Genomic DNA, 13,633 nt, shown 5'->3' with positions numbered 1-13,633 from the left:
AGGAAAAATATCAAAATAAAAAGTTCAGATATGTATAATCTTATACAAGAAAAGAAACCATGGAATGATCCTCAGACAAGAATCCCACATATAACATGAAGATAAGGCACTAAATCAATCATGTATGTAGTCATTAATATTGAAGTAGATAAAAAAAATAAAATAAAATAAAAAATACTAGTGAATAAAATCAGACTAAAGAGATGCTAATAGAGAATAAAAATAGAAGAATGCCACTTATTAGGGACTCCAGGAATGAGCTGTAACGAATTCATGCCGCGATTTAAGCAAGTGAACTACAAATAATTCAAGCTTTCACAATACTCAGATAATGCAGAAGGTTAAATGATTTGCCATGAATGACAATTGAAGATACCAGAGGAGATATTCAACCAAGCAGTACAAAGACAAACTGCAAAGTGACGCACATCAGCCCAATCACTAGTCCTAGCTACACTTTGCGAGATTTCAAGACACTTTTATGGTTATCTTCGTTCCGTGGTACTTTTAGAGTGTATTCGTCTTTTGAGATAGGATTAGTGTTTTATAGGATTGTATTTTAATTTCAGATCCTTGAGTTTCCAAAATGTGCTCTCTTCATTCAATACAAGTTCTTTATTTCTGAAGAAAAAAAAAAGAATAACAAAGCAGCAGATCATAAAAGAAATGTCATAGAAGACTTACCCCTTGGGCGTTTGGAGCCAAGCATGGTGTACAAATACTCAGGAGATTTAGGGCACTCCTGTTCTTCTAGGTTCAGAGAAATTCAAACTGAACAGTAGTTCCGGGTAGTTTAAGTCTGCTGCAAAATATCGGAGTTGAAGCTGAACAAACACTAGTAGAGAGAGAAATAAAATTACCTCCAAAACCCCAATCTGCAATTCTGCAGCAATATAAGCATGCCATGCATATACCAACACGCGAACGGAAAAATAGTTCAGGGTTAATCATGAACAGACAGACTTGATAAAGACAAAAAAATTAAAAAAGGAACTATCTAAGAGAGATCTTCACGATGAATAAAAACAAAACTTTTCTTTATTAGGAACATGAAATGTATTTACACGACACTGTTCTCTGATTTGTAAAAGCTACAGCGAGGATACATGTGTTGCTAAGATATAACTACGAGAACAGACTAACTTGTACCTTGAACAAAAAGATCTTTACAGTCGAAGTCACCAACTTGACAAAAGAAGAAAAATAATTTAAACGAAAAAAAAAACATCGACGTTCACTCAAAAACTAACTTGCGCATGAGCCTAAAAAAAGAATCTATATAACCTACTTGTGGACCGGAGAGCCAAAGGACTCTTTTATAACTGGTCATTTCTTGATTGGGGCTGTTTTGTTTCTTTTGTCAATAGTATAATGAAGAAGACTATCTATACAAAGAAGCAGTTTCAAACCATCATATTTAAGTCTGAAAGGTCATCCATTGGGATTTCAAGGCCGCCCATGAAGTCGTGATCTAGTAATCCTTCGTCATCAATGTTCAGCCATGAACCCAAATCCTGGCCATCACCGTCAAGATCATCAGGATCCCCAAGTACATCTATTCCCGGTATTTGCAGATGGGATAAGTCCATCGACTCTGGATCATCCAATGCGTCTAATCCAAACTTCTTTTCCTTGACATTGCTACTGCTGGTCAATTCTTTTGACTTTGATACGGAAGGCAATGAAGGTGTTTGCTGCTCCGACATCTTGCCAAGTCCATTTACTGAAACAGATAACTGTGTTATTTTCTGCTTAGGCTTTGATTTTTTCCTCTCTCCCTTGGCATTGTTCAATGATGGGCGTCCGATTTTGGGAGCTCCATTTCTAGATGACACCTCTCTGTTGTGCCCTTTACCATCTCTGTCCCTCTCACTTCTTTTCCCCTTGGCACTACTAGATAGAGAAGTTCCCATGCCCACCGGAGCATTTGAAATGCCAACGTTATAGCCAAGATCATCAAGTGACAATTCCCTCTTTTTCACCCTGTTCGACCATGTGTCTTCTTTTCCGATATTTTGTTCGGATACAAGTCCATCTAAACTGCCATCATGGTTATCGATGTTTGGACTGAACTGGAAAGGGCTTTGATGTGAACCCATTGAACCTGCAGACAAGGGAAAAACAGACACCAAAATCACACAAGATCGCAAACATAATAAATAAATACCAGACAATTTATCTCAGGGACTGAAAAGAATAATAAGATAAATCCAAACTTTACATGAAATATGAATGCACGATATAATAAGTTACCTGAAATTCTTCCTTCTAAATGCCGAATGGATGCATATCCTTTGCTAGATTCACCATCTGGTGCAGAATCAGCTTGTCGAGTACTATTAGTAGCGTTAGACCCCGAAAGAAATATATCTCGAAACAACGGTTCACTAAAGCAGCTCTTGCCCGTTTCTTCATAGTTATGACATTGTTCTAATGTTCGTTTAACAAATGCCAAGGCAGACTGTTTTGCAATCTTACTGCTGGAACTCTTCCCAGTAGCATTAGGACCCCAACAAGCCTAAGACACAAAGATTGTTAAGATATGAAGATTCATGAAGAATATTTTAATATAAAGTACGCTTGAAGCAAAACCAAATAATGGAGAGTTGCGATACCACCAATATTATTCACAGTTAGTGCTGCAGTTTAAAATAATCTAGAACGTTTAAATATTATATCTTTTATATATTATTTTTTTTACTTACAATATACTTTTCATAAGCTACTGTGGTGAGTCTTTCAAGCGCTCGCCGTTCAAACTCCCTGAAACAAAATTAGGGGGTTATACCAAGCGAATTATTAAAAAAAATGAGAGCAATGAGGAAAATTTATTACTTCTCTTGATGTTCTTTTGTCATTGAGGCAGACTTCAACAGCCCATCTAGCAAACATTTCCTCCTTGAAACCTTTACATCAACAAGCACAGTTATAAGATCCTCAAGACCAAGATTGATTCATTTTGAGATCAATTATAACTTCAGAGAGCAGCATGCTTCTTAAATGATCAAACTGCTTAGCTAATCCATCGATCAAACTGCATTAACGAGTGCGTATCTTCTTTTTGGATAATTCAAAGCAGCCAAAGAAAGTGCAAACAGACATGTTAAAATAATAAAAGCAATATTATAATACCTGTTGGAAATACTGAGCTTCAAGTTCTTCAATCTCCTTGCTAATTTCTTCATCCCCTATCTGTGACGTGTCAGGCTAAACAAAAATCCTCTAGTTAGCTTACACGAAAGGCCATATCTGAGAGCATAAAAGAAACATGACAAACAGTCAAGCATCTGATAAGAACCATACCACCAAATCCGGAAAGATTCCAATACTTTGAATCTCCAAAAGAAGTTTCTCATCTATTGACATGTTTCCATAGTGAAATTCTGGGCAAGTTCTGTTTGGGCTCACTTCTTGGTCTGAGAGTAGACCATTCATAGATCGGCTGAAGTTCGAGTTCATAGCCTCGTGGAAAACTGTCATATCAGCATTTTGTTCTGATTCCCCAGGTATGCTATGCCCGTTATAAGCAGTGTGCCCAGAAAATTGGAAGTTCAACAGTGATTGATGATCCAAAGTATTTCCCAATTCATCATCAAGATCGAATTCTGATGCATATGCATCACCTTTGAGATCTTCATTCCCATTACTACAGTCCACCTCTGAGATTAGTGCAGCTATAAGTCTTTGATAAAGGGAAACGTTGCCATGATCCCCTTGACCTGGTATTAATTGTTCTAAAGGCGATTCTTCATTCTTCATATCACACTGCTTTAACCCAAACTCAATAGAGCCAGGGTTGGAAGCATCTGCACTTGGAGGTACTGGTGTAGATGTCAATGGAATAGATTCAACATTTCCCTGATAAGATAAACAAAAAATATTATGCTATGAAATTCGAAATCAAGAGAGGCATTGCTGATTTAACTGTTATCTAATCAACATGATCATAAAGACTCGAATTGTCTAAATTTCTTAGTTGTTAATAGTACAACAAAAAAATAATCGGTATGAATAGTAAAAATAATAATAATAATAATAATAATAATAATAATCGGTATGCCCAGGAATTGGATGATGCTCACAAACAACATCCAAAAGCGCGATAAGAAAATATTGCTCAATTTGTTACCATAGGTCAGGAGATCATCACCTTTTGCTTTAAGTATGTAATATCTGTGTCAGAAATGAAACCGAAAAATGGCTCCATCTGCTTCCAAAATGGGCTAGAACAGGCAATGGCTACAGAAAAATAAAATAAATAAATAAATAAAACTCATTTAGTTGAAAACAATAGTCACTTGAATAGGCAAACCAGGTCAGAGAACTACCAGGATTAACAGAAGCATTTGCAGCAGCCAATAGCTCATCATGCCCATCATCTGATCCAACTAGAGGTTGAGCGCAAAGTGAAAAAAAAATAAAAATAAAAATAAAAGAAGTTAAAAAATTTGTGAATATGAAACAATAATGAAGAACTGAATCAAAAGTAAATAGATCTTTACAACATAATTGTATTATACCAGAAAAATCTGCAGTTGAACTAATTGTAGAATGTTTTTGACGTGTATAAGCTTTTCGGTCTGAAAGTTTTCTTGTTGGTGGACGACCCGCCTTACTGAAAGAAATTCCATAGAACTATAAGATTCAATTCAAGGTTACAAATAGAGCTAGAAAATTAAGAACCGTGTGCAAATAGCCAAATATATGCAAGCGCAAAAAGTTAAAACCTTTCGGACTTCTCAAAACCATGCCTGGCAGTTCTCAGTTGTTTTGCTGTTCCAACACTGCCAACCTTCTCCACTGTCATTGAGATACCCGATCGTGCTGCGCTGAATCCTCGCCCAGTCCTACCCTGCCTTCTAACACCATCCCCTAGGTCCTCCCCGTTGACCAACTTATTCTTTCTCGACGACAAGACAAGCGAAGACGCCTTTTGGACACTGTGTCCAACTTTATCATCTCCATCATCAGACCTCTTTCCTTTGTCTCTGGACTTTATCTCAGCCGCTCCAGACTCCTCGCTCTCGGACAAGGCAGCTGAAGACACAGGTTCGCCTTTTATCTTCACTTGCTGAGGTGAACTGCCTGACATGCGTTTCGTATATCCCGAAGCGACATCGCCGCCGGTGACATCAGATGGGCTGTCCATCGCAGGACTTTCGTCATTGGTTGAAACAATAGGGACTAGATTCGATCTCCTTGCAGTCCGTGAGATTTTTTGTGGCCTCTGACCAGCCCAGTGGGCTACGGGCGGGGACGAAGATCTCGCGGACCCCATGCGCTTGCGGTTGTTAGGCCCGACACCAGATGGGGGCTTGTTTGTGCAAGCAGAAACGTCCCACTCGTTAGAAACGGTTGACCTATACACAGCCGGCGAAGAAGACTTGGGTGGTACACCTGAACTTGATCGAGGCCCCCGCACAGACGGGTTCCCTTTTGCATTCGATGTAGGACTGGCTGAATTTAACTCCTCACGAACATTCGTCCTGAAACATATGGAGTATTTAAAAATAATGCGCAAGATTTGAAGACAAAAAAAAATTGAAAAAAAAAAAGTTACGCGAATAAGTTTGTATGGAGTAAGAAAAAAAAAACTCATTATGGATGAAAAATATGGTATCATTCACAATCTTACTTATTAACAGCCCTCAGATTTGCCCTTTCCTTATCCAAAGCAACAGCTCGATCTCTCGGGCTATTATCTGCATCTGTTCTAGGGATAGATGAACGCATGCCCACTCCAGTCTGCTGTGACATTCCATCCAATTTTCCAACTCCGATAATACCACTAGTAATTCCAGGCCTGCAGAAAGGTACGTATACCCAGATAAATAAAACAGCCATTTTATCGAACACATAGGATACCTAATAAATATTAAGAAGTCTTCTAAAAAAACAAAAAACAAAGACAAATATTAAAGATCGATATGAAAAGTTATAAACCCACAGTAATTTCAAATCGAAGACTAAAAACATGGGATAGGGATAAAAAGAAATGAAAGTGAAAAAGTTTATTGTTCACTCAATATTGTGAGTTGCGAACAATAGAATAATGGAGGATGAAGAGTCACTTGAGAGAACAAAACTGTTTCAATGAAGAGGAAAGAGACATTTTTAATACATTAAAGATCGATATATATAACAAAACAGAATCATGTGTGAGATCTAATACTTAATCCAAAAGAAGATTAAATCTAGATGAAGATGATTTCTCATCGGTGTTGTCATGGCAGGAATACCATGTAAAAAGGCAGTGTTCTAATAAAAATTTAGGGCTAAGAAAAACCAAACTTCCGATTTTTCGCAGCAGCGCAATCCATGGTAAGATTATCTAGAAGTTAGACTATGTTTGTGCAGCGCGGAGTGAGAGCACTATCTATTCTTCTAATGTTCTTCTGCCTCCGTGATTTGGGGATAAGGATTAAATAACCCAAGGGTTCCCAGGTGCAGCCCTGGCAAATCAGAGGATATCCTAAGATTTCATTTCAGGATCTCGGAGAAATAAGAAGTGAAAATAGCCTGATAGGGGGTAATGGCGGCTTTGTGGGGCGTTTGGAGGAAAATGAACAAGTGTTTTTTCGAAGAAGAGGTAACCACAGTGAGAAGTCTATTTAGAATAAATAAATTACAATAAAGTGTTTGCTTTTATAGAGTAGGGATATTCAGAATTTTTCTTTGCTGACCTGTTAAAAGATTAGCCTTCTCTGTTTAGTCTTTTTCCTTTCCTTTTTTCTTTTGTTTGGAGAGCGGAAATATAATTTATTAAAGAAAAACGGAGGTTACAAACAAGCCACAAAGAAGAAAATAGAGCAAAAAATCTCTAGATAAATATTTAACTAAATCTTTACGGGAATAATTTTCATCACAATTTGAGCCCTAAATGATTAAATCAGTTGAATCTACCTCTAAAATTAAATAAGTTGAATCTCCTTCTGCCAAGGACAACCACTTAGCATGTACCACAACATTACTGCTAGTGAGTGTTCATACCACAGCGTGAAATTTTAGTTGTTTACAAGTTTCTTTCTTTTCGTCTATTTTCATCTTTTAAATGGTAAATTTGTATCTGCGGCTATTTAAAGAAAAATAGAAACGGTTCCTGGTTTCCTTTTCAACTTAGTAAACATATTATTTTTTAAAAAACAGCAAAAAAAAAAAAAAAATCAAGCAATTACCTGAAACCATGTGTGTCGTTATTTAACTTTGACCGAGCATCTGTAGCGGGTCTTTGCTGCATTCCTTGTTTGGTTTCCCGATAGCCATCTACTGGTTTGGTTGGCATTGTACTTGGAGAAGCATCTGGTTTAATTCCAGAACGCTTCTTTTTATTCTTTGACTTGTCCCAACTATCAACTCCAATCGGTAAATTTCTATCCTCACCATGAATTGCCCCACTATTTGCAATCCTCACCATCTCTCTATCCCTGTCTAAAGTACCAGATGGTCTACCCAGCGTATTGCTCCGTCCATCCAACTACAATTATAATAATATATAAACGGTAGATGGAAATATAAGAAATAAACACAGCGCACACATTTTAGATGCTACCCAATTTTATTTTCTTTATATACACATCTTTTTCATTTAAAATTAAAAATAATAAAAAAATGATAACTGTGTGTCCGGGTTAGACCCAACTAAAATCCACGAGGCCCTGGAATTATCGACCAGGAGACTACTTGTTACGCCCAGAGGGAATCGAACCGGGGACTATCAAGGTCTCAAGAATCGCCCTTACCACTATACCAACCCTTGGGGTTAAATTAGACGTAAAGTTACCATATATAAGATTAATATGTACCAAAAAAAACATAAAGTTCTATGTTTTTCTCTTAGCCGTAAAGAAACGACCTGGTAGAACGTAATAATTCACTAGAAAGATGGTTTAGAAGTGGGCAGATAAACAAAAAGAGAAGCAGCATCTTTGAGCCAAAATACAGCAAGAATATTTTTTATATATATATATAAAAGTAATTAAACTGCATAGTTGAGAACGGTTCATGATAACAAAAAAAAAAAAAGGCAAAGATATAAAATAAGAAGAAGCAGTAAATATATACCTTAGCATCCACGAAAGCCGTTCTAGTGCGTTTGTTTGGGAGAGAAGCTTTTGTCCTTTCTTCTGACTTCTGCTGATCAATCTCAAAACAACCTTGCATGGAGTGATTTTGAATTCCTATCTTAGCCATATTTGTCCCTGGGCCTGATCGGTCACTTGTTAACATCGCATTTGAACGATCAGCAGGAAAACCTTCTGATCGAGATCTCTTTTTAGATGGCACAGTTGGGAAAAATTTATTGAATACTGATAAGGCCTCGTTGAAAATTTTCACGCGCTCCCTGTTATTATTACAGTGTGTCAAAAACAGTTTCCAGCCGCAAACCGAAAATGAAAAACAAAGGCTACCTGGCCTTGACACCACTTTCACGTAGAACAGCTTTAACTCGTTTGATTTCCTCTGGAGATGGAGATTGTGTCATCTTTCCTTTTGTAGAGCTAGAAGGAGATTCATCTGGCATATGCCCAAGAGCAGCGTGTATATGCCGTTTAAAGTCCCCTTGCCGTAGAGATTTATGCTCTGCGGCCACCACTTTGGGATCAAACCTCATACAATGAAAGAAGTTCATCAAATCTCCTTGTGTTGTTGAGGAGGTGCTTCTTGACATATTCGGCAGAGAAGACAAAATTGGATTATCCATGCTTTCACGAAAGCTACTAGATCTATCGAGTGTAGCAGCTATGTGGGATCCACGCTGCCCACTGATATATAAGGGTCTATCCGGGCTACTAGCTGAGATATCAAACTTGCTAGATGTTGCCATTGCAATACTTTCCACACATGCTTTGCACCACTAACCCATAAGATACAAGGGTGAATGACAAACCAATGGAATCGCACAAAAGGTCAACTTTTGCAAGCACGGCCACAGGTAGGTTATCTGCCACAATGGAGATACATGTGGTAAGAATATGCTCTGCGTTGCAATTTAAGAAAGCGGGGAAATATTCAATTCAAAGATAAATCATTTCGAAGGAAAATGATTGCGACTTTTATGACACATGGTGGAATTAGGAGGACCTCGTCAAAAGGGTGAATAATTGATCAGCACTGTGGTTGTACGCTTGTTGTTCCGAGTTAAAAGGGTACTCACTACTGAATTTATCCAGGGATTGGGCAGGGGAAATATGAGTGTTTGATAGGGTAGAGTTTGGGATTTTTCTGTCTCTGGTTTTTGGTTTTAGGTTGGGCAATCCTCCCCGGAGCTGACATTTATTGTATCCAGCTCAGAATCTTGGACATTTATTACATCCGCACAAAGGATGCTAAGATTACAGATCTTAGATTATATATATGTTGTTTATTTTCCAAAAAAAAAAAAAAAAGACGAACGTCACTAACAATGTGGATTTTTGGCCCTAATATTATACTGAAATGGCGAACACAAAGGGACTTACAGAGCACATTCCGGCCCCTATTACTGACATGATCACGCCTTAACCAACTGATTGATTAAATAAGCAAATGCATGCTGTGATTGTACACACTCCAATGTGACTATCAAAGTTGATAACAAACTGCAGAAACACAAAAGCCAGCATGTAAGAACTCACATTTTGATCCTTCCTAGATTTCTGAGTCATTGATCAAAGTGAGGTGCTGAATAGAAAAGAAAAAAAAAACTATAATTTGTTAAATGAATAAGGAAATGAAAGTTTTCACTTGTTTTCTAATTTTAAATAGAACAGCGAATGAAGCCAGCATGAGTAGTAGTCGGTAGCAATTCTTGTAAAATTTAAGCAATGTGATAAGTAATTAATGTGAGCACTTACAATCTTACACGGTGCAGTAATAAATATGTGGGACTTTGTTCTTCATATAGTAGAGAAATTTAGTTGCTGACTGAAGCCATTTGATGGTCCTGAAAAGGAATATCCAGTTTTAAATGTGAAATCGATATGACAGCCACGTACGTATCTCAGTCGCTTAATTTCCTTAAAAAGATATTCTAAACAAACAACACAACTGTATCATGTTTTTGTTCTCTTGCATAAGCTTCAATGCTCCGCCCACATCGAGAAGTTATTGGGAAAGTAATAAATAAAAAATTACTGATCGATTAGTCTTATAATTATTTTATAGTACTCATACTTCTATTATCAATAAAGTTGTGCATTTTTTTAAAAATTATTTAAACCTAATATAATGTGCTGCAAAATAAACTTTGAATTTTTAAACTACTTGAAGGATTTTACTAAGATTTCTCAAATGTCAATTAACTCAAATACAATCTGATTTCTCCCACTATATCGCATTCGTAACAAGCTACGACTATGATAGACTCATAATACTAATTTGTTAAGTAATAACCTTGGTGATGCGGGCTAAAGATACGGAATACAGCGCGTCTTCTTTCCTTTTATTATCTTCTACCACTCTTACTTTTATCCTTTTTTGCTGTTCAAAACTTAAAAAGTATTAATCTTTCACATTGGCGAAATAAGAACTAGTAAAAAAATCATTCGTAATAACTACTTGGCTATATCGCCAATAAACAAAGAAACATAATTAAAATAACTGGAAGATAATAGTAATTAAACCCAATCAAACACAAGGTCTAAGTGAGAACTTCAAACTAACCCAGAATTTAAACTCTTATACATCTATCTATCTAGAGGCTACGTTCAAGGTTTCAAAAAACGTTACAAATGTACATACTGAGGCGTGGAAACGGAAAAATGCCCGGAAAATGCCTCAGTAACGTACGTTTTAGTTCTGGAAAATGAGGCTGGGATTTTTTTACGTGAATGACCTTGCTTGAACACCAATTTGCAGATTTGGACTTGTTATAAAGACTTTTTCTTTTTCATTTACTTTTATTCAGTTTCAACTAAGAAAAACGCAACCCTAAACTTCTAAGTCAAAACCCAGGACAAAATCCCCCAAAATCCAAATACCCGAACAAAAACCATCATCTAAGCCCTAAAATCAGGAATGCTCTACCTGGTATATCTTGATTAGACTTTGCCAGAAACGGAATTTGAATTTTAGAAGATTTCAAATTACATGAACTAAAAACAATAAAAATTACTCTTGAGTAAAAAACACATCGATTATATATTTTCGAAATGAAATAGGGAATTCAAGCAGTACTAATCAAAAAAATAAAATAAAAAACTGAAACTAAGAGTTTGAAAATCACCTGGTGGTCGTGACGATGAGAGGTGCGATACGGTGGAAGAAGGCGAGATGGCGATCAATTGGGTTTTCTAATCGTACAGGTATCTAGTAAGTAGGCTTTTTTATATTTAATTATATTTAAACATATATAAAAATATATATATATACATTGTGTATATATAATATTTTATAAATGTGCTAATAATGTAAATATATATAATACACAAATATTGTATCATTTTTGTATTTATAGATTTTTAAAACCAATTTTTATATTTTGTCTTAAACAAAATAACTACATATAAAAAATAAAAATAAAAACCTAAACTAATACAAGCACAACTTGGATCAAGTTGAAACTACTCCAAATTTGGAGCACCGTGTCTCGTGTTTGAATCTTGTAGATCGAATATAATTTTTTGAGCGAATAAGCCAAAAAAAATGACAATAAAAAAAAAAGACAACAAAATAGTAAATGACAAACGAAAAATGACGACAAAACGAAAATAATGTGTTCTTTTTTCTTGATTGAGCGAGATAATGCATATATTAAAAGATATCTTATTTTTTTAGCATAAATATATATAAATAATGGTTTATGTGCATGTGATACTAATTTCATAATGAAGCTTTTTTTTTCTTTGATATTATATTATTTTAAATGATGTTTTCTTTTTCAGGAAAAGTGGGATCAAAGTAAAATAAAATATTTTGAAAAATGATAGAGCATCGCCAGATGAAGGTATATTGGTGTAGAACATTGCTTGAAGATCTCCGAGCAATAAAATCATCATATGCCTTGAAATATCTTGCCCAAACACAAAGCTCATCTAATTGATCTCAAGGCCTATGCAACGCCTACAGTGATTGATTTCCTATAAAAACATAGTTGATTCTAAGGCCTATCACTTGCCCAAGCATTTCATTTGCACCTGATAAATTGTGTCAGTTTATTTACATGCAAATTGATGTTCACTGGTATCACATCTCGGGCTTTTAGTACTTAACATGCCACCCCGGGATCTGGTCTTTGATCTTTCTCAAATACTACATTAAACGAGCTGGCATGATGATCGAAAAAAGCACCGACGGTCAGTGCTTCCTTTTTGGATCAAATCAGGTGGTGTGTGGTCTTGAACAAAGCAACACGTGGTGTCAGTTTCAAGCCAAAGAGCCGTGTTTCTTGTTCCGCTCTAACTTATTCCAAAAATCTTTAAATCACCTAAAAAATGTTATGCAACGTCACTTGATGCTCTATTAGCCTCCTTAACACCCAATTGACATCTAAAACATGTAAATCACTAAAAAAAACACATCAAACACACCAAAAGTCACTCGAGAACACGTGAAATTCAAGCTGTAAAATAGGATTTTAACGTGTATGAAGCGCACCTATCACGCCGCCTTTCAAGATGGTGGAATGGAGGTTCGACGTCTGGGGGAATTCTGTTCGTATAGTTAGCACGCAGAGCTCGCGGTGTGGATCATATGAATTAGACGCACTACTGCAAACTGGGGATTCCACAACGGTACAGAACAGTTGTAGAAAGCTTCCACAACGGTTCTGTACCGTTGTGGAATCCTCCGCTGTGGAATGTTTCCACAACGGTACTCGTCCCGTTGTGGAAAAGTAATGATTCCACAACGGGACGAGTCCCGTTGTGGAAATGTCCATGATTTCACAACGGGACAGTCCCGTTGTGAAAAAATTTAACAGATGTTAACACTTCGCCGCGGCAACGTGTATAGTTCGCCGCGGCGAATCTTTCCACAACGGTACGATTGTACCGTTGTGGAAAGATTCGCCGCGGCGAAATATACACGTTGCCGCGGCGAAATTGTTCCTGAGAGTTATTTTTACAGTTTTCTAATTAAAAAAACCTGAAATGAAATTATATATCCAAAACCAAATATCCATAACATCCAAAACATATCCATTACATCCAAAACCAAATATATATCCAAAAACAACCAAAACAAATATATATATATATATATATATATATATATATATATATATCATCCAAAATCAAACTAATATTCTCATTCTATAAAAGTTTGTACGTAAAATACCCACTCCTCTTGAACGTTTTCTAAGTTATCCGGTGTATATGACTTCTTCAATTGTACGTAAAGTTTGGTTGACGTTACTTCGGGCTCCTTGGTTGTCAAGCTTGACATCCGAAAAAAAAAATCCTTAACGCATAACAACAAAAAACATTAGAAAACAAATATTCGCGTAAATGAAATACTTCAAATAACATGTAATTAATTTACCTTTTTATCAACTTCCTTGGTTGTAGTAGACATAATCTATGAAAAAACAAAATTAAATATAATCTCAATTCAAACCAATTCCAATACAAACTCAAACCGAAATTCAATTTCAATTCAAACTAATTCCGACATAAACTTAAACCGAAATTCAATTTCAATTCAAAACAATTCCAAC

The 13,633-nt window shown here is 36.2% G+C and overlaps 1 protein-coding gene across 1 annotated transcript; it reads right to left on the bottom strand.

Moving 5' to 3' along the window:
- Nucleotides 1–1,020: 1,020 nt before the first annotated feature.
- LOC149400147 (serine/arginine repetitive matrix protein) lies at nt 1,021–11,311 on the bottom strand. Its single transcript, XM_089611539.1, has 17 exons — nt 11,204–11,311; nt 9,834–9,922; nt 9,459–9,578; nt 8,409–8,941; nt 8,062–8,341; nt 7,176–7,474; nt 5,636–5,803; nt 4,728–5,486; nt 4,521–4,615; nt 4,329–4,388; nt 4,151–4,239; nt 3,304–3,858; nt 3,133–3,207; nt 2,836–2,906; nt 2,706–2,763; nt 2,254–2,518; nt 1,021–2,104 (listed from the first exon to the last, which is right to left on the bottom strand). Exons 4-17 carry the CDS (start codon nt 8,822–8,824, stop codon nt 1,404–1,406), a joined length of 3,891 nt encoding a protein of 1,296 aa, XP_089467665.1. The 5' UTR covers nt 8,825–8,941; nt 9,459–9,578; nt 9,834–9,922; nt 11,204–11,311; the 3' UTR covers nt 1,021–1,403.
- Nucleotides 11,312–13,633: the final 2,322 nt, after the last annotated feature.

Source organism: Urtica dioica, chromosome 4 (genome assembly GCF_054948205.1).
Source record: "Urtica dioica subsp. dioica isolate 48M chromosome 4, U.dioica_male_clone48M_v1_H2, whole genome shotgun sequence".
In the NCBI taxonomy this organism is placed as follows: domain Eukaryota; kingdom Viridiplantae; phylum Streptophyta; class Magnoliopsida; order Rosales; family Urticaceae; genus Urtica; species Urtica dioica.
The sequence above is the reverse complement of the archived record's forward strand: the minus strand, read 5'-3'. Positions and strand labels throughout refer to the sequence as shown.